This window comes from Sycon ciliatum, chromosome 12 (assembly GCF_964019385.1).
Source record: "Sycon ciliatum chromosome 12, ocSycCili1.1, whole genome shotgun sequence".
In the NCBI taxonomy this organism is placed as follows: domain Eukaryota; kingdom Metazoa; phylum Porifera; class Calcarea; order Leucosolenida; family Sycettidae; genus Sycon; species Sycon ciliatum.
In genome coordinates, this window is record NC_088654.1 from 11,451,755 (window position 1) to 11,476,632 (window position 24,878).

Here is a 24,878-nt window from a genome sequence, read left to right on the forward strand (position 1 = left end):
CCTTGGTCCTCGTCTTTTATCCTGTTTATCCGGGAAGTGAGTATCGTGCTCATTCAGAGAAGTTCAAAGTACTGACAGGTGAAGCAAAAGCCCCGGGTGCCGTCAACAGCTCTCATGTTGAGTCCAAAGACATGACACAGTCGTTACCGGTAAAATACCGAGCGTTCAAAACTTTCGGCAGCAGTGCAGTGGCAGTGAATTTTTTGGTGTTTACAAGACCAGTCGAATGTCAGTTTGAGGTGTATCACAATGGCAGGTTCTCGCTACACTGCTCGCGATTCATTCGCGTTGTGGAAACTGTCTGAGAGCGAGCCAGTGCAGTCGGAACGGAATGGCTTTCAGCGCATTGCTAGCACTTGGTTCTTTCATTGCGGTGCGACGAGAAGTTCTCCATTGGAGAGACGACGAATTGCTCGGAGGGTCGGTTCAAATCAGCTAGACTAGCCTAAAGTGCGTAGATCTACGCGTTACAAAATGCCATGGTTCTTGTCCAGTAGAGACGGCTCCGGGCAGCTGCGAGGCGATGTTCTGGCGCTGAGTCGGGACGGCAAGGCCACGGAACTGGGACGCTTGCTTCGCAACAAGGATAAGCAGCCGGCGCTGGACGTGCGTCGCAATGGCTACACGCCGCTGCACTTGGCATGTCAACACGGACACGCCGACGTCTGTGAACTGCTTCTCAAGCATATGACTGGCAAGTACATTGATTTGGTGAGTTTTGGGGAGTTTTGTGTTTTTATTTAGGGGTGAAAGTTGGCACTGAGATCCCGAGTTCGAGTACTCTGATTTTCTCCGATCGAATATTCGAGTATTCTTCATCTCCTAAAAAATTGCACACCAAGGGCCTTAAAATTACATGATACAACCCTGATTGAGCCGAGTGGCAGTCATTTTACTATTGCTGCAGCATACTTTAGCACAGGTCCTGTCTGAAAATAGAGATGCGTTGCAAGGAAATCACGGTCGCAACTGGGTGTGTGTGGTGTGTCATGTGCTAGATCTTCATCCACGAGTTGAAAATGCTAAAGAAGCATGGCTGATTTTAGTTAGCGGTGCTATGAGAACTGCGGCGGAATACTGTAGACCAGTTGACCAGTTGACCAACGCATATGGCCGATTGGTTTGCAGGCCTGCCTGCGAATCATGAGGTCCCGAGTTCAAGACCCGCGCTGGTAGCAGGGAGCGTGTAAAAAGACTTTTTACGCGTGTTGAACTGCGCCGACACCCACGGTCAACTGGGTACTCACAGCTCGGAGTGAGAATAACAAGGATGCAGTTTACAGGGTTATGGGCCGTTACATGCCCGATTGGTTGAGAGACTAACCTCCTCTCCCCTGACTCACTTGTGAGGTCTGCATTCGCCACTAAGGTTAACAGGCATAGTGGTGGCCTGCGGATGCGAAGGCTAGTTTGTGTGTTTCTGAACATTCAAGCGATGCCGACGCGGATCCCGCGAATATTATTATTATTATTAGTTGGAAATTCCGTATATTGCTTCCGAAACCTGTGACAGTATCGGCAGCAAACGGATGACTTCTACATTTTGAACCGGAGCGCGCTTCAAGATAATGAGAAAATCAACTTGGCAAACGTAATCTCTTAGGGTGGTGCCAGAATATGTAATATTATGTATGTAGGTCTGTCACATACTTCGAAGTACAAATAACAAGACTACCAAACAGTCCTACATGCAGTGGTACACAAGATGAAACACACATACGCCGTGCTGAAAGTACTCGGCTGCCACACACACGCAGATCGTGCAGTACACACGACAACAGGAGGGCATGGCTAGAGGTTATTGCCACCATCAGGCAACCTTGGGAACACACTCGGCGTCTGCTCTAGAGCCGGGTCAGCGAGCCGGTTCAGGGGTACTTGGACCCGTTTGGAAAAAGAACACCAGGTCATTTGTTACCCGGTTGGGAATTATTATACATAAGTATTCTACGTATACCAGGGATGAATTAAATTTCATATTTTTGCATAGCAGTTTCTGCTGTACGAAATCACAATTGTGTAGCAGTCTTTGATTTTAATTAGCATTTTTCTTTGAAGGTTGGGTGTTTACCGCATTGTCCTTCTTGAGAGTGATGCCTGAAAACTAGGCCATTTGCAGAAAAACGACTGAAGCATACAGGTGCACCCAGATTGAGAGTACCTGCACCACATACACTGGATCATATGCACGTTACTTGTCAGCGCAGGTTAGGCATGGATAGCCCGTATGTATCGCAATTTTCTGTGAGTCAGGGTGACATTTGAATAGCAGTAGATCGATTTTGCATCGCAAACCGCGATGCGATACAGGATGAATTCATCCCTGCTTATACAATGAAATTGAAGACACCACTGCAGCTGTACTTATGGTCGATAAATATGGTGGTAAAGACAGGAGAGCTCTGTGCCAGAACTTTGCAACCTAGAGAGCGTGTGTGGGCAGGCGTGTGTTTACCGCCATATTGCCAGGTGTGTCTTTACCACCATATTGCCAGGTGTGTCTTTACCACCATATTTATCAACCTGCTTATACAGTCCTAAAAATAGTTTCAGATCCCTGCTGTATATGCAGTAGGGTAGCCGCACTTGAACGCACCCGACTCTGACCCGGTTGGACTAGTTAGTAGTCATGACAGCTACACGTGTACCCGGTGGGTTTGAAATCCTAGAGCAGACACCGATGCCGTGCTAGAATTTCTCTCGTCCGGGGAAATTCTCTGTTGAACGTAGCGGCCTGTATTTTCGTTGCCTTCCACACCCAGGTGAACGAAGTGGTGCCGGAAACTCATCAAACGCCCTTGCACGTAGCCGTGTACAACCGTAACTACGAGTGCATCAAGAAGCTGTTTCTCAGCAGACCCGGCTCGTGCCTGAAGCTGGGCATGAAGAACTGCGACGGCAAAACAGCGCTGGAGCAGGCGGCAGCGATGAAGCTGCCTGACGTGGTCCGTATCATACGCTGTGGCGGTGAGTTGGACACTTTCATGACAACAATTACTATTAACATTGCGATTGGTTTAGAGCATAAGAAACGTAGGCCAAAGGATAAATCTGATCCAATGATATCCCCCTTTGTAAAATCACTTTCGTTTGGCATTACACACCTATCAGTGGCAACTAGTGCTAAGAGGTGATGACGGGTCAAGCGATGGGACGGCTCTCCCCCTCGCCCCCCGCCCCTTCTCTCTCCCATACCCTCTCTTTATCTTCATCTCTTTCTCTCTCTCTCTCTCTCTCTCTCTTTCTCTCTCTCTCTCTCTCTCTCTCTCTCTCTGTCTCTCTGTCTCTGTCTCTCTCTCTCTCTCTCTCTCTCTCTCTCTCTCTCTCTCTCTCTCTCTCTCTCTCTCTCTCTCTCTCTCTCTCTCTCTCTCTCTCCCTCACCCCCACCCCCAAGCTTTAGCCCCTACTGACATTGTGCTGTATACTGTTTGCGTACTGATCCCCACTATCCACATCCACATTGACTACTGCTGCCATTGCAGAGATCTACCAGCTGCGACTGGATGAAAGGAAGGCACAGAGGGTGACAGGTATCCTGCAGGATCTTCACAGGGAGGGTACCAACCGATCAACGACAAGCGCCGCGTCTCCTGACGTAGCTGAAGAGGTTAGAATGTCATTTTTTCACTATGAACACAGCCCCACTGGGAAACATGTGGATGATGATATAAAACAAGACAAAGGGCGAGGGCTTAGCAGCGGGGTTGGCAGTACTGTACTAAGCTTCTGAAGGCACATTGCAGACAAATGAAAATTTCAGAATTCCGGTATAGAATGATTGTTCCTAGTTTGGTAGGCCGGGGACTTACTAGTCCCAATGCTGACAATAAAAACAGCGAGTAGATATCACGTATAGTATCATAATACGCTTGCCGTATTTTCGGAGCAAAAGCCACACGTTGAGCACCAGTAATTCACCCCAAAAAAGTCATTGCTTGTACTACTATGGTCAAATACACGGTGGGAAATGGGATAGCTGTCTGTTTTTCGGGTCAGAAGTTCTGGGTGAGGCTTACGTGTATACCCCAATGCGGTTTACACTCCGGAAACTTTGGAAAACCGCAGCTGGCACCCTTTGGGCGGTTTTTTGTTAGTGGCGTGCACGGGTAGTCGGGCACCCGTGCTACCCGTGAGGACCTCGGGTAGCACGGGTAGAGAATAATACCCGAAAACCCGAAGTCGCAGAAGACATCAAGTGCAGTGCACGTGTACAAATTGATGTAATACTCCGCATGTCTGCCCAGTGTGTAAAGGAAGGGGTGCATTGTGGTGTTACCATGAAAACGTTACCCGATCGGGTACCCGTGCTACCCGTGGAAAATTATCCGAACCCGATACCCGAAGAAAATGCTACCCGACTCAGCACTAGTTTTTGTTGATATAAATATAGTGATACTGTCTTGCCATTTTTGTGGATATAGTGACGTCGAATGCGGTTTCGAGTTATGGATATTTGGCAGTAACTAGCTATGCCTGGTGCCAGACCACCTAGATTGATGAGGTATGAGCGCAGCAGAGTTTTTTTTAATGTACTATGGCGATTTCCATGCATGTTTCAGCTTGTTACAGTGCATCCCAGCTAGCCGTGTGAGCACTGTGTGTGCATGTCTTCTTGTCACGCTGTTTGTAGGTTGCGCAATTTCTGATCGGAAAGTCTCTTCAGGATGCGGCCGCCTCTAACAATCATGACATGGTGATGAATCTGCTGCAGTTTGGCCTACGTGATGAACATGTTCTGCATAATAGCTATACTCTAGCTAGAGAGCGGGGATTTGATGACGTAGCTGCCACCCTGCTGCTATGCTGCCACATCAGCAAGCACGACAACAAACGCGTTCAGTGAGTGGGCGTGTGTGCAGGCGTGTGTATGTGTGCATGTGTGTGGGTGGGTGTGCGCACATTTCTATGCGAGTGTTTGCCTCTCTACCCGTGGTATTGGACGGATCACTAAGTTAGCCAATCAAATTATACGTAGTCAAGTGGTTTGCTTCACTGTCCGAAGAGTGCTCAATACCCATGTTGCCTGATGATCGTAGTGATACGTGAAACTCAGAGTTGTAACAAAGCTTCCAAACTCTCTCTCTCTCTCGCAATCAAATAGTTATATAATGTTACGGCTCACGTTAGAGGCAGTCATACTACCATTACGTGTTTGAGTAGTCTTTCCAGGATTGAAACGAGGATGAGATCTCCAGCCGAGTCTCGCGTGAACCCCGATTTTTCCAGGATCTTTTCAAAGTTCTCGTGTCTGTTTGCTTGTTTGCTGCGTACGCTCAGCTTTCTACTGGCTCCCAGCGAGGAGGTGGCTCGCACACTGCAGAGTGACAGCGAGCTGGAGAAGGAAAGAGACCTGGTCTACCCGAGACACAAGAGCAAGGCGATCAAGACATGGGTGGGGCTAATGGTGGGTGTATATTTGAGTCTTTGCGATAACTTTTAAAGCGAAGACAATTGTGTACTTGGTTCACCGGAGGATGTAGCCAGTGTGCTGACAGTGCTCAACACCATGGCGGAGGCAGAGCGTAATACAGAACAGAACAACGAGGACAATCAAGGCTTGTTTGCTGCTACTTCAAGTTTCATGCTCTCGCAATCATCAGGCATCCTGTTGCCTGATGATCGCGAGAGCAAGAAACTTGAAGTAGCAGCAAACAAGCCTACCATGGAGGCGAAAGGCTGTGTGGCTGTAATTGCAAGTTTCACGCATTTCGTTGATCGTCAGACCGCCGCATTCATAGCTACACGGCCTTTCGCTCTGTTTTTTTTTGTTGTGTATAGTGCTCTGCGCATTTGTTCATCGAGCACTCTGCTTCAAGCTGCCTCGACCGGACCTGACTACACTTGCTCCATGCATGTCAATGCCGCCCGACTGACCAAACAAAGCAACAAAGATTCGAATAGGATAACATGTATGCCACCTCCCTTCCTTTTCTTCTTTTGATAATGCTATTCTCCGTGGTTGGATCCACCCTCCCTTTCTTGTATTGGCGATATATTATGATGTGCCATGAAGTGGACACGATAAATAAATAAATAAAAATAAGACAACACGCTAGCTCATATCACAACATAGCATCCAGAGCTGTGTGAAGTAAACTGTTAAGTTTGCACGTGCGCTTCAACACCGCGGTTACACAGTTGTGTGCTTGTGTGTGTGTATGTGTGTGTGTGTATGTGTGTGTGTGTGTGTGTGTGTGTGTGTGTGTGTGTGTGTGTGTGTGTGTGTGTGTGTGTGCGTGTGTGTGTGTGTGTAGGTTGCTCAGCTGTACGGCTTCATGGACATGTGCGGTGTGATCCTGTCCAACATGGACTGCAACAAGCAGGCGGGCACGGTGGACTGGCAACAGCTGCAGCTGCGCCTCGTCTGGGACTCGTGGTTGCTGCGCGACGCACTCGTTTGCCAAACGAGCACTGACAGGAGCGAGCACGTTCTGGCTGGTCAGTGGATCACGAGCCTGAACCTGCGCTGTAACGCACAGGCCAGCGTTCCGAACGCCATATTCCACCTGCGAAACCTGCAGGAGTTGGATCTGAGCGAGAATCCGCTTGACAACGACAAAGAACGATCGCCTCGGCTCCAGCTGGCGCGCCTGTGCGCAATGCCGAAGCTACGCGTGCTCAAGCTGCGACAGATCAAGCTCAGTGGTTTACCGGATGACGTCGTCTGGGCACGCTCTCTCACGCACCTGGACATCTCTGAGAATCGCCTCAAGGACGTACCGAGCGCTCTGCGCACGGCCACACAGCTGCTTAGTCTGAACATCGCCAACAACGAGCAGATTTCCAGTGTGCCGGAGTTCATCGGCCACTTGCGACGCCTGCAGGAGCTCGACATCAGCGGCAATCGCCTCATCACGGACCTGCCGGTGCAGATGGGACATCTCAGCAAGCTGAGAACTCTTGTCACACATCGCTTGTCGCTGGACACTCCACCTCAGGAATACCAGCACCCGGCCAGCAAGGCAGTCCAGTACCTGCGCAGCCGGATTCTCGACACGTCCTCTCAGAGAGTGTTTTCGGTGAGCGGCAGGTATCGCTTCTCTGGATAACATTGCTGCTGTGTTTGCGAAGAACCGTATGTTTAGCTAGTCGAGGTCCTGTACATAGAAGGGCCTGGAAAACTGTAATCAATTCCGAGATAACTGAGGTGTGCGTGCTGTCATGACGTCGTAATGCACCCTGATGATGTCATATATTATGCTACTGATGTCATTGTGTATGCTGATAAAGTCGGTTTTGGCAACAAACGCGGTTAGACCGGCTGCAGGGACACCGTAATGTCACACCCGCCCCAGCACCATTCAAACATTTCCCTTTGGCAGTTCACGGTACGAACTTCAACAAAGCCCTGCGTAATGCGTACCAGGGGAAGGCTAGTCCTAGACAGTCTGTCCCTAGACATCAATAGGCATTGCATGAAAAGCCAGTCAGTAGCACTAAAGAGCGAAAGCCTTTTTGACAAAGATCGGTTTCACTCGCGCGCAGGATGCGAGCTGGCAGCACAAACACACGCCGTACTCGCAAGAATACCGTTGGGTCAACGGATAGCCACAGCCGTCAAAAGTAGGAACAAACCCATTTCTCTTTCTCTTGCTAGCTGTCCTGCTGCATGCATACAACTGCTGTTGTCTGTGCCACTCTGTGCAGACGGTCGTCGTTGGCGAGTCCCACGAGCTGCGCTCTCAGCTGGTATCTCAGCTGCAGAAGACACCGGAGTGCGGAGCGAGACTGCTGGACCTTGGCAACTTGGACACATTCTGTCTGTTCATGCAAGTCCTCGACGCCAAGCACTGTAACGTTCTGATTGTCTGCGATGTCGACAACGGTAAGTTGCGGGCATAGGGCACCCCAACCAGGAGACCAATGTGGGCTGGGTTACTGTAGGGAATTCCCCACAACCAGGAGACCAATGTGGGCTGGGTTACTGTAGGGAAATCCCCACAACCAGGAGACCAATGTGGGCTGGGTTACTGTAGGGAATTCCCCACCACCAGGAGACCAATGTGGGCTGGGTTACTGTAGGGAAATCCCCACAACCAGGAGACCAATGTGGGCTGGGTTACTGTAGGGAATTCCCCACCACTAGGAGACCAATGTGGGCTGTGTTACTGTAGGGAAATCCCCACAACCAGGAGACCAATGTGGGCTGGGTTACTGTAGGGAAATCCCCACAACCAGGAGACCAACGTGGACTGGGTAACTTAGGGGAATCCCCGTTGAAATACGTCGAAATAAGACAGGAAAAAAGGAGGGGGGGGGGGAGGGTGCAGGGAAACAACGGGCGCTGGTGTGGATGGTGTTTATGATAGCGCTGGATCAACACTTTGTCTGATATGCTAGAACTGCCATTGGAAGGTGCATTAGTGGAGGGAATTAAAAGTTTATTTGTTTTGCATTGTCCATAAGTACAATGATGGTTCCTGATGATTGTTGTACGAAAACGTGCTCGCATCTTTCTTCATTGTCACATGTATTTTCACTATCCCATCTTCTTTTCTTTTTGTTTTTGCACATTGTTTCCATCGATTGACACCGTATGAATAAAAAAATCATTTCTGATGAAATCACTGTTGTTAGATGAGCCGATCTCTAATGCCGTGACATGTGTCAAGTTCATGGACAAACAGATCAGGAACGCCATCACATCGCCGAGGGCTGCTACTGCCGACGCTTCTGCAGCAACTGGCCAGGACCCACCAGGTCTGGGAGAGTTTCAGGTAGGTCAAGTCGAGACGAGAATTTGAAAAAACAATTTTGAAATCTGAGATAGCAATTTGGGGAAAGCAATCAACAGGACCAACTGAATCGACATTTCAGAACAGCTTTATTGTACATGTACTGCGAAGAACGTGATGTGGTGGACAAAAATCGAGGAAATTGAAACTACTACTGTAAAGGCATAAATTTTCGGTGGTGTTTTATTTTCGGTAACTTCGGTGCCGACAATTTTTACCGAAAATAAAACGCACCGAAAATTTCGGTACTACCGGTACTGTATACATGTGCTGGCAACTGAAATCCGACCCCTGAGCGATGCGCTCACATCGCAAAGACCCAACACGGGATGGTAAAACTACGAAACGGAGACCGCTAGAATGTGAACCCACCGCTCAGGGGTCGGATTTCAGTTGCTAGCACTGTAGTACTAGTACACATACCTGGAAAACGGGTTTTACCGAAAATTTCCCTCCACCGAACCGCCGATTTCGGAGAATACCGAAAATATTACACCACCGAAAATTGCTGCCTTTACAGTATATTACGGCCCCAATTTGAGATATCACTCAGGCCTATTTATAGTCCATAGTGTGACGTTGGGACACTTCAATCACTGCAAACTGCACGGCACGTCGTTAGACATGGCTAGCATTTTACTGTTCACCTAACTTCGACCATCGGCCTGCACCGGTTTTTGTGTGTTTTCGAGACATGATTAGCATTTCGGTTTCTGACACAACGATCGACTTGTGACGTCACCCTGGTTTGAATCTTATTATTTTTTTATTACTATTATCAAATTTTTGATAGGGCAATCAATCCCCACAGGCCTAAGGCCTTCTTACAGGGTACCCTACCGTTTTGTTCTCCTGTTAAACAGAGCTTTCTATCATCGAAACGATACCAAACCGACGGTATTTTGGGTGCTGGGTACGAGAAACGTTGGATGTAGCGTGAACGGTAAAATGCTAGCCGTGTCCATTGCCTCATAATTCTTGATATCGCCTCCATCTGCACTGCCTTGTGATTTGATTTCATTCTTGTTCCAGGTGATTCTTGCCATGGTGTCCGCCGACAGTGCAATGACGTACGAAGAGCTTCACAGCAAAGCAACCCCGCACCTTGCACATTTTGAAAGCCTGGCCAGCGGCATTGGAATCCAGGTAAGGAAAGACTTGGCTACGTAATGACTACGACTACTACTACTGTTCTGTCATTCAGGAACAGAAGATGTGTGAGCACAGATCTGTTTACACCGACACTGGGGTGTGTGATGCTTGATTTGCCGGTGGCATTGTTGGCCGGGGGATTCTACCTGTCGTCCAGTTGCTTTCAGTCTCGACCATGGGTTTCAAGCAGAGTCACACCATGATCACGCAGCATGTTTAGTCACTTGATTGGGGACATTCGACACCGTACACCTCGCACTCTACAAAGATGTGTCTCTGATGCGATGACGTCCTTTGTTATGTGGTAGATGTCCACCCACCCACACCCGTTATTACAAGCATTAAAACTGGATAAGACGCTCACTGAGCACCTTTTCCCTACCCGTAATACTGTAATAGGTGTATGTATGCTACGACCTGTACATACTCACTATTCGTATTTCCCGCTCGTTCCCCTTGGCATTGAGAGCCACTCACGTACAGAAGAGCGCATGCTTCAGTGGTCCTGTTCTAGTCTAGTCTATAGTTGTCGTTGTCCTGTTCTCCTTCTTGTCTACACTCTTGTACTTCCATAATTCAATACATAAAACCCCTGTGTTTTTGGGGGGGGGGGGACTTCATTAGCCGGGAGCAGCTAACAATACCACCCTCTGCCTCAGAATTACCAGCAAGAGACAGGTGATGGTCTTTTCACAAATTTTACATTCCGTGCCGGCGATTGGATTGGTTTATTTAACGTCAAAGGACAAACAGGCAGTGTTGCTTAATTGCATGAGATTGACTACAGGCACACAAATATAAGGAAAAAGGAAAAGATTAAAAGAAAAACAAGCGATTCTGCTTGTGTTCCTCTGCAGCCCTACTGCCTGCGTGTACTGCTGCACAGTCCCGAGTACGTGCTGCGGCTGGCACGCCATGCCACTGCAATGAACGCTGCGTTCCAGATGCTGCACGGCGTACCGCGCTATCAGGTGACCTTGCGCAATCGCCTGCGCGCCAAGAAGCGCGCGGCCGACGTCCTCATGCAGAAGAAGGTAGGTTGTCAGCACGTGAGTAGAACTTGGCAGGGGTGACGGAACCGGGGGCCGGTTGGTCACGCCATGCCCGGACCAAACTGTTTGCTCGCCAACCCATGTTTCCTGCCGTGTAGGTCATTCATGTGTACCCGCGATAACTCTTAGGAAGTATGAAGAACTGTAGTGCGGCCCGGACCAATCAACCACTTTCCACCGGTCCTGTTTTGGTCTGCAAAGAGCATGCCGGATTTGCGAAAAAAAAGTCTCTACTTTGTACCATCAATGCTATAAGGACCAGCACAAGAATGTTGTCGAGCGCTAGTGAAAATGTTGCAACAATCGCTAGCTGCTCCTGGAAATCTCGAGACGGGGTTGCTAGGCAAGGGCATCAAAGCTTTTCAATTGGACTGTGGATCTCTACTGGTACTAACTTCGCTGCTGCATGGTGAAGCTGTGACTTTCTATAGCCGCGTCACTACACTGTGTTGAGGGTTAGAAATATGAGAGTGGAGGGTCAGAGCTAGTCTATTCTTGTGCATGCACACTGGGAGCGACTGAAATCCAGCCTCATGCATATGACAGCTACGCTGGCCGTGCCAACCTAGCAGCTCAAGTAATAGGGCCATGCTGTGAATGCGAGTCTCCAGTATTCGTGGGGTTGGATTTTGTATGCCCCCAATGTGTATACTGGTGTGCATGGACGTTAGCAGCACCCACGCCAGCAGCTCTGCGACTATGTTCTTGTTTGTGCGTGCAGCTCGAACACATCATCGCGCAGCAGGATTACGATCAGGAGGCGGTGGGCTCTCTGCTCTCGTTCTTGCAGCAAGATGGCCACCTGCTGTACCTATCGTCGTCACTACATGGTCTGGATAAGACGCTCTTCTTCATGCCTGCTCGCCTCTTCCAAACCCTTACGGTGAGTTACTACTGTGCAACTCACTTTAATATCATGTACGCTGATCAGACCATGCATGCTAAGTCTAGACATTGTCTAGAGCAGGGGCGTTGTTGCTGAATGACTGCACTAATTCGCAGCATCCTTTTCGTTTGTGCCTTACTCGTTTGGGCACCCACTGTGTCATCTCCGTAAAGAGGACGACACTGTGCTTTTCCTTACATATACGACTCACCTTGTACCTTTCTGATAATCATACGACTCCCGAGAGCAGGGGCAGATCAATAAGGAACCGACCTTCTAACCAACAAGAGAAATTCTGAGCTTGTGTCTGTCGCAAGGGTTGTGCCACGGGGCACTGGGATCTCACTCAAACAGGCGTCTCGATCCATACTGAAGTATACATAGGGGGTTTGGGGGACAAGAACTAAGAACGACCTTGGACGCTGGGTACATTTCCTGCTGCCCATGCGAGTACATCTTATCCGAGTTCTACAGTGCATGTTCTCTTGTACACTGCCATGGGAAAACTGTACAGAGCTCGTGTAGGTGCGCGCATGATTTCTTGTCGTGGTGTCAACGTTTTCGATTGCCGAATGTCTCAGCAGCTGGTCAGTTGTGTGCCCTATTGTCGCACATTCTGACTGTTGATCATCTTGTTACAGACGTGGATAGTTGCTGCATAGTTCGTTCTCATGTGTTTTGTTCCTTTTTTTTTTTTACGTTTTCGATTGTGTTCATTTTCACCTTGTTCTTCTTCTTCTCTATCGTCTGTTTAGGATACGTTTGGCCCTTGCTCTCAGTATCTGCAAAGCAATCCAACCAAAGGCGCGCCGGGGATCTATCCTGAAATCATTCTTGATGCCGCCACCATGTACGGCCTGGGTGACTTTCGCAGCAAGCTTCGTCATCGCTACGCAATGCAGCTCGGTGCCTACTTTGGCCTGGCGTACGGCGCGCCCGGCAATCGCGTATTCCTGCCACTATGGGTGAGTCCAGTGGGCTGTGTGTGAGGGGGGGGGGGGGTGTAAGTTTGAGGGGGGGGGGGGGGGTATGTGTAAGTTAGGGGGGGGTAGGGTGTGTTTGTGTGTGTGTGGGGGGTGGCATGTGTGTGTGTGTGTGTGTGTGTGAGTGTGTGTGTGTGTGTGTGTGTGTGTGAGTGTGTGTGTGTGTGTGTGTGTGTGCACATGTGCTGTAAACTGATAGACAAGATTTCGGCTTTTCACAATTTTAGGCATCTCGGCAGCGATATAGTTAGGGTAACAAAAAAATGTAAGGTCTTCATTCGACACTGAGGATATATGGACAAAGTGGTGTCCCGCCGATGCGAATGTCTTGGCTTGATGTGTTCCGCAACACGTCAGGGGATGCAGCTGCGAATCCGGCAAACTTGACACTAATCTCGGATGGAGAGCCACGGACTCATCAATATCAAGCTTACAATTGCCAGTGTTGGACAACTACGGCTAACTTGTAAACCTTTGGTCCTTTCTTCTCAATATTAACTACAGTAAAATCTGGTTCAAGCGACCACCCCACGGCGCAAGCAAAAGCGGTCATTAAAGCCAGGTGGTCTTTGGAACCAGGTCCCACAGTGTCTGTGTAGAACTGTCCGTGCACGGAAAAACGGTGGTTGAGACCAGGTGGTCGCTAAACCCAGAGGTCGCTTACACCAAGTTTTCTGTACTGTGTATGCGTAATTTATTTATTTTTGTGACTTCTCTCAGGTACCCAAGGAGCTGCCCAGGACAGTATGTGTAGCGATGGCCAGATCACTGCACCCACCGGCATGCATTCACCTGCGTCTGTTCACAGCACCCAGTGGCCGCCAGCCGTGGCCGATTGGGTTTTTCCATCTCCTACAGTCCAGTGTCATTGATAACCTCTCTGACTTTACGGAGACTGCGACGACAATCACAGTGAAAGAGGACGGGAATGAGGTGCCAAGTGTCGCAGCAGCGAGTGGTGGTGATTTAGGGATCCATAGTCGAGTTGGCAATGAGCAGCAGTTGGCTGGACCTGCGCAAAGTGAGTCGTGAGTGTGTGTGTGTGTGTGTGTGTGTGTGAGTATGTGCTTGTACGTTTGTGTTTGTGTGTGTGTGTGTGTGTGTGTGTATTTCTCTCTCTCTCTCTTTCTCTCTCTCTCTCTCTCTCTCTCTCTCTCTCTCTCTCTCTCTCTCTCTCTCTCTCTCTCTCTCTCTCTCTCTCTCTCTCTCTCTCTTCTCTCGTTAATTTTATCAGGTTCTCCACCCTGCTCACATAAATCGTTTACGGTCGACCTGCCGGTGCCTCTGCCTGCATACGTGTGTATGCATGAGCGTGTATACGTGTCTGTGTGTGTATATCTGTTTTTCTTTCTTTCCCTTTCTTTACCACAGCTATGGACGGCAACGAAGCCTTCCCCGACACATACACCACCCTGCAGGACCTCATGGCCGACGGCAGTGCCAGTTTCGTCGATAGCATGGGCGAAGACCTGTCTCAGCAGGTACGGCTCACCGCCTGGCGCCATGGCATTGCTGCCTGGCGAGGGCACGCACTGCTCTTCGCCGTCTTCCAGCAGTCGGCAGCGCCGGGCTTGCTACCGTCAGTACATGGTCTGTCGGCGGACAGCACTCTCTGCATTGCAGTCACCAAGTGCGGCCGGCAAGGTCGGTCGAGTCCCGTGTTTGATTGATATTATTTGATATTATATTTTTCAAGGATTCTCCAGAGGCATATGGATGCCTGTCAAAGGGAGTCCCCTGGGGAAAGGAAGTGAAGGTGGTTGTTATGAGAGTCTTCTTATCACATTTGGCGTGTTGTTGCATTGGCTACTGTTTTCCCGGAATTGCATGATAGCTAACCAGCCAAAGACACCGCCAAAGAAATCTGACACACGATTATAGTATCGCCTCTTTCCCATTTCATTTACATCATGTACAGTACACAAAAACAAAAAAACTCATCGGAGGGCTGGAGGGGGCAGCATGAACCTTGACGATGCGTTCGGCTCGCGGGCGGATTTCTTTGGCCACGAATGTAGTTCTGCCAATGTTCACGCAATCCTTGGTCTGCTAATGTGGACTGCTATCATGTAGAGCCTTCATGCCTGGAGATAACATTGAAAAAATGAAACCCGGCCTGTTCGTGTCAAAGCTTGATCCAGAGACATCAGAACATCTGAGAAGTACATGTAGCATCCGTCTCCTTCACTCACGCTGCATGTCTATTTTTTTTCGCTCCAGGCATCCGTCGTCTCAGCATGCTGATTGAGCAAGTTCAGCTCCTGCTGGACAAGGTGTTTGGACAGAAGTCACTGTTCCCATTTTCCCAGGCGCCGGAAGATGACTCTGGTGTGGAGCAGTTTGCACCGTGCCAGGGCTGTCTGGCCGAAGCTTTTCGAAATACGGATTCGGAGTCCGCGGCGGCAGTGGCGCAGCCATGCCATCTGTACTCGATTTCGGCTATTGCCGAGGTAAGTCGCAAAGCTTTTGCCATGGCTGGGTATGACGCTCATCTTTGGGGTTGCACCCCGTATTAGCGCTGCTTGCGTATGCTATGAGATTGAGGTGATTAAATAAATATGTCGGATCACGATTCGCGTGGCAGGGCTATCCATGCGATGTGTGATTTTCCAAGAGTAGTGTCGAAGTCCACTTAGTAAGCTCCTTGATCGTATTTCGAGGGTTTCAATACGATGATGCACTGATGATGCGCTTGAAGTGACCTTCTTTGTTCTCCTTCTGTTCTTTTTAACAGACCAATGTCTCACTGCAAAAAAAATGTTCACATTCATTGAAATTTCGTCAAGAAGAGCAATGATAAGACTTACTTTTACTTTCTACAAGCTACCATCTTTGACTCTATTGGTCACATCACTGCCTGTTCAGTAGATATAACGTGCAGGACACTGGGAATTCCCGTTTGTGTGGGTGGTCGTCCTACGGAGGGCTGACCATGCATCGCTAGTTGCACATCTTGGATCAGTTTTTTTTTTCTTCGAAAGTGGGCAAACTGTCGTAGCTAATCTTTGTCTCTAAGCGTGTAACCTTCTTTTTGTTGTCGTGTTCAGTCTCTACTGGGATCAGCTGCATCTGACATCCACTATTGCCTACAGCATGCTACCAATGATGCCGCTATGGATCAGGCAATCACCGATGCTGCACCCGACCTGCTCTTTCTGGTAAGGCGTATACTTGTGCTGTGTTTTATTCCGCTGTATGGGGGTGGGGCGGGGAAGGGGGGGGAGGGGGGGGGGGGGGCTGTTATTGTGTACCATGCATGTTACTGCATTGCAGGGGTGTTACTGTGTCGGGGGGGGGGGGGGGGGGATGCTCTATTGGGGTAGTGTTTACCATGTGTGTGTGTGTGTGTTGGGGGGGGGGGGGATTCTTGTATGGGGGGGGGGGGGGGGGGAGGGGGTATTTACTATATCAGGGAAGTGTTACTGTATCGGGGAGGGTGTTGTACAGTCGTCGCCAAAAAAATCTGGTCGATGCCATGGATACGCGTACAGTTGTATGGCAGGTAGGTACGCGTTCACCGGCGGTATGCTTCATCGTTCATGAACCATGCCCACCACCACTTGCACTGGCACCATGACGGCACTGAACTGAACATTCTCCATGGTCTCCGGTCTGCGCTGCACTCTCTGCCTGCTGCATGCAGTCGGGTCAAGCACTGGACTCACTGAGTCTATGCAGGCCTGGCAGCATGTGCCGTGCACTATCACTAGTACTAGTGCGTGCGGCCCATGCAGTACAGCACAGCTACCGGTAGCTAGCATTGCATTTAGCCGGATTTTTTCGCTACGACTGTAGTATTCGAGGGTAGTGTTACTGTCCTGGGGGGGGGGGGGGGGGGGGGGAGAGGCTGGTACTATTTTGGGGGAGGAGGGTTGATCTTATCGGCCGACACTATTCATGTTGATGAATTGCCCGATGTGTCTGATCACATGCATGACAGCTTTGCTCTGTCTGTAATTATTACTCTGCCCAGGATCTTCCATCAGAGATGCTGGCTCCAGTGCAGGACATCATTGAGCAGATCAACCCGGTCACCGGGAGTTGTGTGATCGCCAGCGGCGGTGGCGGTGACATTGAACATGTGTCGTGGCATGGACGAATGATGGTCAACAAGAAATGCACGCCACGACTAGAGGTGAGCTGTCTGCGCCGCACTGAGTGGCCAGGGGTCGGAAGATGTTGAGAAAAGTATGTACAGTTTCGGTCTGCGATACAAAATACAATTTCAACAACAACATACAGTCGATCATTGTTTTTAGGGGTGCTGGGTTTGAATCCCGCCCGTGGATCCTTCTTTGGCAGCACCCCCAACACCATTCACTTCACTGAAGCTCGCGATTTTTGCGCTGAGTTGACTCTTGACTCACTCACGACTGCCATCCAGAGCGCACGAGAAGTCCTAACCTGCAAGAAAGTACCACTCCCCCTGTTCAGTATCATCATCATCATCTGCGTTGCCGAAAAAATAATAAAAGTAAAATTTTAAAAATAATAATAAACGGCATTATGCAGCTGTGTAAGCAGTAGATGCACAGTGCGACTGCCAGGCATCTCTGTCAGATGCCAACTGGCAATTCTCATGCAGAGACATACCAGTCCACGAAACGATGTTGTCAGCAAAGGAAATCTTCGGACGACCACGCTTTCTCTTACCATCCACGACACCAAACATCACGTCACGTACAAGCTCGCAGCCAGATGGGCGGCATGTGTGCCCGAAATAGGTCAGTTTGCGTATCTTGACCCTGGCTAGCAGCTGTCTCTGTACTCCCAACTCCACCAGGATACTGTCATTTGTGCGCTTCTCCATCCAGGATACTCTGAGCAGACGTCGGTAGCACCACATTTCTGCTGCCTGTATTCGTCGTTCATCTGTCTTCCGCAGAGTCCAACTCTCAGCTCCATACAGCAGGACAGACCACACTAAGGCATGCATTATCCGGATTTTCAGCTGTCTGGAGATGTTGTGGTCTTTCCAGATGTCAATTAACTGCAGCATACGCTCTTTCGCCATGGCAATTCTTGACCGAATATCGAGGCTGCAATCACCGTTTGTTGTCTTCCAGGATCCCAGATAGTTGAAACTGCTCACCTCTGCAATTCGTTCTCCGTCGACCACAAGGGGCGTTGGAGCAGTATCGTTTGCACCAGCAGTACAGGTTCCGATATGCATGATCTTGGTTTTGGACAGATTCAGTGACAGGCTCTTCTCTCTTCCAGCGTCATTAACAGCATTGGTGAGGGTAGACACTTCTGATGGATGTGCACACAATCCCGTGTCATCTGCATATCGTAGGTTCGACAGCCGGCGTCCTCCGATTCTCACACCGATACTGTCCACATCAGCAACACGCATAACACTCTCAGTGTACAGGCTAAATAGATGTGGGGACAAAATACAGCCCTGCCGAACACCCTTCTTGATGGCGAACTCCGGCGAATGCGAGCCATTCCGTCTGATAACTCCGCTCATCCCTGTGTAAAGATTCTGAAGCAAACAAACTATGTGGCGAGGGAAACCAAAATCCAAAAGGCAACCGAAAAGGTGTGAGTGGTTAACTGTGTCAAAGGCTTTACGATAATCGATAAAAACAATGGATACAGGATTCTGCCATTCAAGAGATTTTTCGATAATGATTTGCAGAACACAGAGCATATCTACAGTACTGCGACCAGCTCGAAAACCAGCCTGCTCATCTGGTAACTCAGCCTCTATCCTCTTTTTCATACGATTCAAGATTATTGTCAGAAGGATCTTGCTTGCATGTGACATCAAAGCAATGGTCCGATAGTTGGAACACTCCTTAGCTGATCCAGCTTTGGGTAGCATGACGATTTCTTGACGTTTCCATGCTTTTGGCCATCTCCCTGTTTTCCAAATCTCCAAACAAAGTTTATGTAGGAATAGAACACAAACTGAGGATGCATGCTGAATCAGTTCCGCCACGATCCCATCAAGTCCAGGGGCTTTCCTCTTCTTCAGGGACAATATGGCTTGCTCAACCTCAGCCAAGAGAGGCACAGGTTCAGGGGTAATTAGTGGCGATGGAAGCTCTTCCGCACCACTCTCCGCCGAGGCCGGACACGTATACCCTTGATCTCCTGACGGCTGCCCAAATAGCTGCTGCCCATATTCACACCACCGCAGCAATACATCTTCCTTCTCCGTCAGGGTCGTGCCATCAGCAGCATTGATACATGCTTGATTTGGCCGGAACGATGATTTTTTAATGGATTTAATGGTGTTGAATACCTCTCGGATATCATGGTTCCTCCCAGAAGATTCAATGTGTTTACATTTATCCTCTAACCACTTTCTCCTGTCACAGCGAATCCTTCGGCGCACTTCTAGTTTCAGATCCTTGTATTCTTGGTCCTTACCGGTGCATCTGGCTATACGCTTTCTTTCTGCCAGAGCTATCACCTCCTCACTGATCCATGGCTTGGGAGGCTTTTTCCTTCCTCTGCGCCCAACTACTTCCTCCGCAACCTCCGAAATTCCCGCTTGAATCTGATCCCACAATTCATCTGGTGTGCATTCCTCATTGTACCGGTCCTGCAGCAAGCTGAAACGATTCTCAGTCGCCACTGAATACTTTTCCGAGACGTCAGGATTCCGCAACCTCGCCACGTCGAACGGTTGCACAGCCATAGACTTGCATCGAACCCTACGGAAATGCTTGGAGCGTAACTTCATTGTAACTAGATGGTGATCAGTGTCACATTCAGCGCCGGGGCGAGCTCTGGAATCCAGCACACTTGAGAACCACGATTTGCTGATCATGACATAGTCGATTTGATTACGGGTATACTTCAGTATACTGTACTCTAAATTCAGAAATTTTCGGTGCTCAATATTTTTTCGGTATGAGAGCAAAAGCCTAGGTTAGGTGGACAGAATTTTTTGGTACACCGGGGAAGCAGTTCCCCATTGGATTATATGTGTTAGTGTTTGTTCGGTGTATTGAAATTTTAGGTATGAAACGGACGCACCGAAAGTACCGAAAATGAAAGTACACCGAAAACTTGTGAAATTACAGTACTCGATAATTTATAGGAAAGTTGGTTGCATCCCACTGGAGCGCATTCCCTCCAACTCTGGCATTTGTGAATGGCCGGTGACCTCTACAGATAGCCGTGGCACGGGTGTTGTTCTTTGTGACCCCGCGATATATGCGTGCATTTATGTGACGTCTCGGGACTTGCCAACAATGCTAGGTTCTGTGTTCTGTGCCTTTGTGCTTCCTGCAGCCTCTATCGACGTTTGCGGAGCTGCGTCGAGAAATTGCCATTCTTCGACCGGCCAGTTTTGCCGATTCACAACAACAGCAACAGCAGCAACAGCAGCAACAGCAACAGCACGACAGACAGGCCGGCCGTAGTAGCGTATTCTTCGTTCGCCTTCTGGGCATCAGCCCGCCGACGGCAATGCTGCTGGAGATGGCACCGCTTGGCTCACTAGACTCCCTGATCAAGCATCGTCACGGCAACTTGTCGCGGGTCTACATGGCTACGGTGGCTGCGGAGGTGATTAGCGGACTGCTGGCCCTGCACAGGCGTGGAATCGTCAACCGCGACATCAAAGCCGCCAACGTGCTCGTGTTCCGTGACGAACTGCAAGCTGCCGATGACGGTAACTGTCGCCAATGTCATGTCAAGCTGACCGATTTCGGCACAGCCGTTGGCATGCCACAGTCTGGCCTGACTGAAGTGGAGGGTACGGAGGAGTATCATGCACCGGAACTACTCCGTGCCATGGAGCTGACTAAGCAGAAATCTGGGCCAACGCCGCGCTACGGATTCCCGGTGGACATCTTCGCCTACGCTCTCGTCCTCTACGAGCTGATCGTCGGAAAGTCCGTTCTGCACGGGCGGACGAGGGGCGAGTGGCAAGAGCATGTCATGGCTGGGGCAAGACCGGACCTGGACCTGGCTGACTTTGGCTGCCCCCTGCTGATGCGTGCCGCTCGTGAGAGCTGGAACGATGACGTGAGCAAACGCCCGCAGGCCGCTTTCCTGCATCGGCATCTTGCGCAGCGCGAGTCGCTGTTGCTCGTTGATCACATGCCACTGGCGGCGCCTGCGTTTCTCCAGCACGTGTCTGTCGTGCCGCAGCCGGGCGATGCCTATCATCGGTCACACTACTGGCTGACCGTTGAACGATACGACCGGCTCGCTGAGGAGCAGGATGATCGCCGGCAATGCTGCACAGTGGTACGCATGGCACCAGTGGATCGCACGCTGACAACCACTGCGATGAAGCCCGGTGTCGCTGGGCTACCAACACTTCTACCTGTGCCACCGGCGAACCCGGAACTGCCGGCGGCAAATTATGGAAAGCCATCCGCAATGACTCCGACGTCTCCACCGATCAGCCAGACTCCCGGCAAGCCAACAGCTGGCGAACAGGCGCAAGCTGCTGCTGCAATGGCCGTGGAGCTACGCCTGGGGGATGCTCGCGCGACCTGCTGCTGCTTGGTGGCTGCCAGCAAGCACCTGTGGATGGGCATGGAGGAGCACTGTGTGTACGTTGTCGACTACGCACGCCGCACGCCCGCCATCCTCCATTCCTGCCTGCCACTGGCTGGCCGTGCCACGTGCATTGTTGCGGGCACGTGTCGAGTGTACGTCGGCCTTGACACGGGCAATATGGTCGTTTACCCGTGCGACCTCAGCTCCGAGCCGCGTGTGAATCAACGACCGCGACGTGCGTCGGGCGCACAGGAGCGAGCAAAGCCAGCTGGCACGGCTATCCCGGTGGGTGCCGACAGCCCGCTGGTGTCTTTGCTCGTGCTGCAAGGCGCGGCGCATCTCTGGTGCCTGGCCCTGGACGGCCGAGTGCACATCCTGGAGGCTGCTGATCGTCAGAAGACACTCGCAGTGCTTCCATGCCCACTGGGGGGCCACGTCGAGGGCCTGTCGCTCGCTCACTCGCCAGCCGAGGGCCTGGTGTGGGTCGTGTATCGCGATTCGTTCGCCGTCGTGGCGTGGCCAGATAGCATGCCGGTACCGAATGAAGACGGCGAGAACTCCGCGGCACCCGAGCCAGCCCTCATCCTGGATCTGAGCGCCGACTGGAGACAAGCTGTGAGCGAGACACGCCAGCGAGTAAGTCTGCAACCCCGGCAGCAGCTGGACGTGGACGCGATTGGCATACGTGACGTGACCATTTCCGGGGATGTCATGTGGCTGATTACGCGTAGTGGTATGATACTGCTCTACATGCTGAGCGGTGCGCCGACCAAGCCGTTTCCACGACAACTCGATGAGTCCAGCAGCAGAAGGAACAACAGAACGTTGCCTGGGTTGACAGCCGGTGGAGCTCGTGAGTATGAGCGGCCACGCTACCTTGGCTGTCTCTATTCACATACGGGTTCAAGCTCTGCGCTGCATACGGGCAGCCTGGTGACGATGAAAGGAGTACAGCGGCGTGTGGTCATATCCTGCGGTGACGGCTCGCCTCACTTTGACGACAGTGGCCCGTTCTCTCTGGTGGGCAGATCGACGAGCACCGCCGTATCCGAACAAGACCTGATGCTGGACTGCACCACGTCTTGGCAGCACTTCACCACACAGGACATGCTGCAGTCTCCCATATCATCATCGCCACCACCAGCAGCAGCAGCAGTGCAGCAGGCATCCCAAGCCGCATCGCCGGAATGGGTAGCACCGTCGGTCGTGTCTGGCTATTCCCACTCCGTGAGCGCCCCCAGCGGCATACCAGACTCACGACAACAGCAGCAGCAGCGTCCTTCATCTTCACGCCCCGGTGCCGATCATGGCCACACGCCCAATAGCCAAGGCGTTGCGTTGGTAGCACGCTCTGTACCCCACGGCGGCGGAACCCAGCCCGCGCAACCGTCAACATTTCCGCGCACCGCTGACTCTACGTCGTCGCACCACTCCGTGCACACGCAGCACGACGCGTCCCCCGGCGAGAGATCCCCGGTCACGCAGTCCATGTCCTGTGTGCCGCCTTCCGCTATTCCCAGGAGCTTCTCGACCCCGTCGTCCGGGTCTCGTCAACCTGAACTGCTGCAGCGATCCCAGGGCTCGGGCCTTGCTGGGGCGAGGTCACGGTATAATGCGGGTGGTCTGCATGTGCCTGCAACCCCGCACCCACCACGCACGACACCAGCTGGTACGACCACCGTCGACGAAGACGATGACAGCTCGTTCGTGATTGTCCAGGCCGATCCATCCTACGCGTCAGTCGTGGACGACCAGCATTCTGGGCGGCGACAGTCGCAGCAAAGCTTCACACTGTTCGGCCGCCAACGCACGGGAAGCCAAGAGCGGACGGCACGCCGCCAGTCCAGTGGTCATGGTAACCGACGCGTACAAGACGGCGGTCATGGTAACAGACGAGTACAAGATGGCGGCCATGGTGACAGACGAGTACAAGATGGCGGCCATGGTGACAGACGAGTACAAGATGGTGGCCATGGTGACAGACGAGTACAAGATGGCGGCCATGGTGACAGACGAGTACAAGATGGTGGCCATGTTGACAGACAAGTACAAGACTGCAGCCATGGTAACCGAAGAGTACAAGATGGCGGTCGTGCATCACCACCGCTGGCCGTGACCCGCAACCCTCTCGAGGCCGACACATGCGTGCAGCTATGGGATGCGCTGCCCGCGGTTGATCTGCTAAAGGTCTTCGGTGTCGGACGCCGATGTCGAGAAAACGCCGAATGACATGGAGAGTGCATGTTGTGTGTGTGTGTGTGTATGTGTGTGTGTGGGGGGGGGGGGGGGGTGTGTGTGTGTGTGTGTGTGCATGTGTGTGTGTGTGTGTGTGTGTGTGTGTGTGTGTGCGTGGGTGTGTCTGTGTGTATATGTGTATGTGTGTGTGCTGCTATGTGTGTGTGTAAGACTAACCGTACCTCCATCGGCAATCCAGTTGAAGACTTCAATGACATCGCCCGGGACAGGGAGGAATGGCGTCTGAAGTGTCGCGACGGAGTTGAGCACATCGTCGACATCAGGGCTCAACCGGCAACGAAGCCGTTCCAATGCCTGGTATGCCACCGTAGTTTTCGTCGACGGCAGAATGGGAGTCGTCACAAATGCAACGCTACATGACACTCCCGTGGAGCGCCCTAATGGACAGCACAAATCCGAGTCTGCCCCGTTGGGGGCCACATAGCCGGACACGGCAGTGGTACAAGGAAGGAAGAAAGTGTGTGTCTGCGTGTGTGTGTGTGTGTGTGTGTGTGTGTGTGTGTGTGTGTGTGTGTGTGTGTGTGTGTGTGTGTGTGTCTGTGTGTGTGCGTGCGTGCGCATGTGCTCGGCTCCAATCAGAGAGCCGACGCCGTATACCTCTGTTGCCAAAACTGCAGGCTGTACATGGCTCACAGTTGTAAATACTCCACCTCAGCAATGTCTGTTCTCGCATGCAGTGTGGCTCCGGTCATGAACAGCTTGGCACGAAATGGCCGATGACCAGAGCTACGAAGGTGTGTGTGAAGCTCACACACCTAGGATCAATAGTATCTGAAATTTAATTCATCAAATGTTCGTACTTATAATAGCGATGATACAGCAAGCGTATGAATAGCGATGATACGAAAAATCAAGCGATGGTCATGCATCTGTCGACAACTTTGAGCGAGCTCATTCTGCCTGCTCCGCTTCCCAAGGAGACGTTGAAAACTAAAAGATACCGTGCGTGTTTCATTTTATTCTATTCGCCAGGGAGTTATAAAACACCGTCTTTATGACTCCCTGGCATCCGTGGACATCTGCGTAATATATGCTATTCCTAGGTTAGTTAGTACTGCATTCAACCAACCGTCTTCATCAGACACAGCACTTCTTTTTTCCCTACAGTTCATTCATTTGTAACTGGCATCTATAACTAGCGTTTTTTTGTGTCACATGCATAGTTTTAGATCGTGAGAATACCTGTGCATGCTGCATTGCGTGACCAGTGCCACATTTCAGACCGGAAATGTAAACAGGATACCATTTATCAAGAACTCCCCCCCCCTGGATTGTTTGTCTCTTTGTGCGTTCTAGATGTGGTGGAGGTGGCTGTGCATCCTGCATTGTGGGGGGTAGAAAT

General features: G+C 50.9%; 1 protein-coding gene across 1 annotated transcript; it reads left to right on the forward strand.

Moving 5' to 3' along the window:
- The first annotated feature begins 250 nt into the window (after positions 1-250).
- On the forward strand, positions 251-24,803 carry LOC135828246 (uncharacterized). The gene is made up of 18 exons (XM_065340696.1): positions 251-711; positions 2,763-2,967; positions 3,483-3,607; positions 4,631-4,839; positions 5,278-5,404; positions 6,255-7,019; positions 7,648-7,825; positions 8,578-8,717; positions 9,768-9,881; positions 10,745-10,921; positions 11,661-11,822; positions 12,581-12,790; positions 13,529-13,829; positions 14,180-14,452; positions 15,029-15,258; positions 15,856-15,966; positions 16,782-16,943; positions 20,060-24,803. The coding sequence occupies exons 1-18, from the start codon at positions 475-477 to the stop codon at positions 23,507-23,509; spliced, it is 7,176 nt and encodes a 2,391-aa protein (XP_065196768.1). The 5' UTR covers positions 251-474; the 3' UTR covers positions 23,510-24,803.
- The last annotated feature ends 75 nt before the right edge of the window (positions 24,804-24,878 follow it).

Excerpts from the sequence above, each read along its gene's own strand:
- LOC135828246 (XM_065340696.1), top strand. The coding sequence starts at position 475 with ATGCCATGGTTCTTGTCCAGTAGAGACGGCTCCGGGCAGCTGCGAGGC. Across the intron at positions 4,840-5,277 it reads CACGACAACAAACGCGTTCA|CTTTCTACTGGCTCCCAGCG; the intron begins GTGAGTGGGCGT and ends GCGTACGCTCAG. Across the intron at positions 14,453-15,028 it reads CACCAAGTGCGGCCGGCAAG|GCATCCGTCGTCTCAGCATG; the intron begins GTCGGTCGAGTC and ends TTTTCGCTCCAG.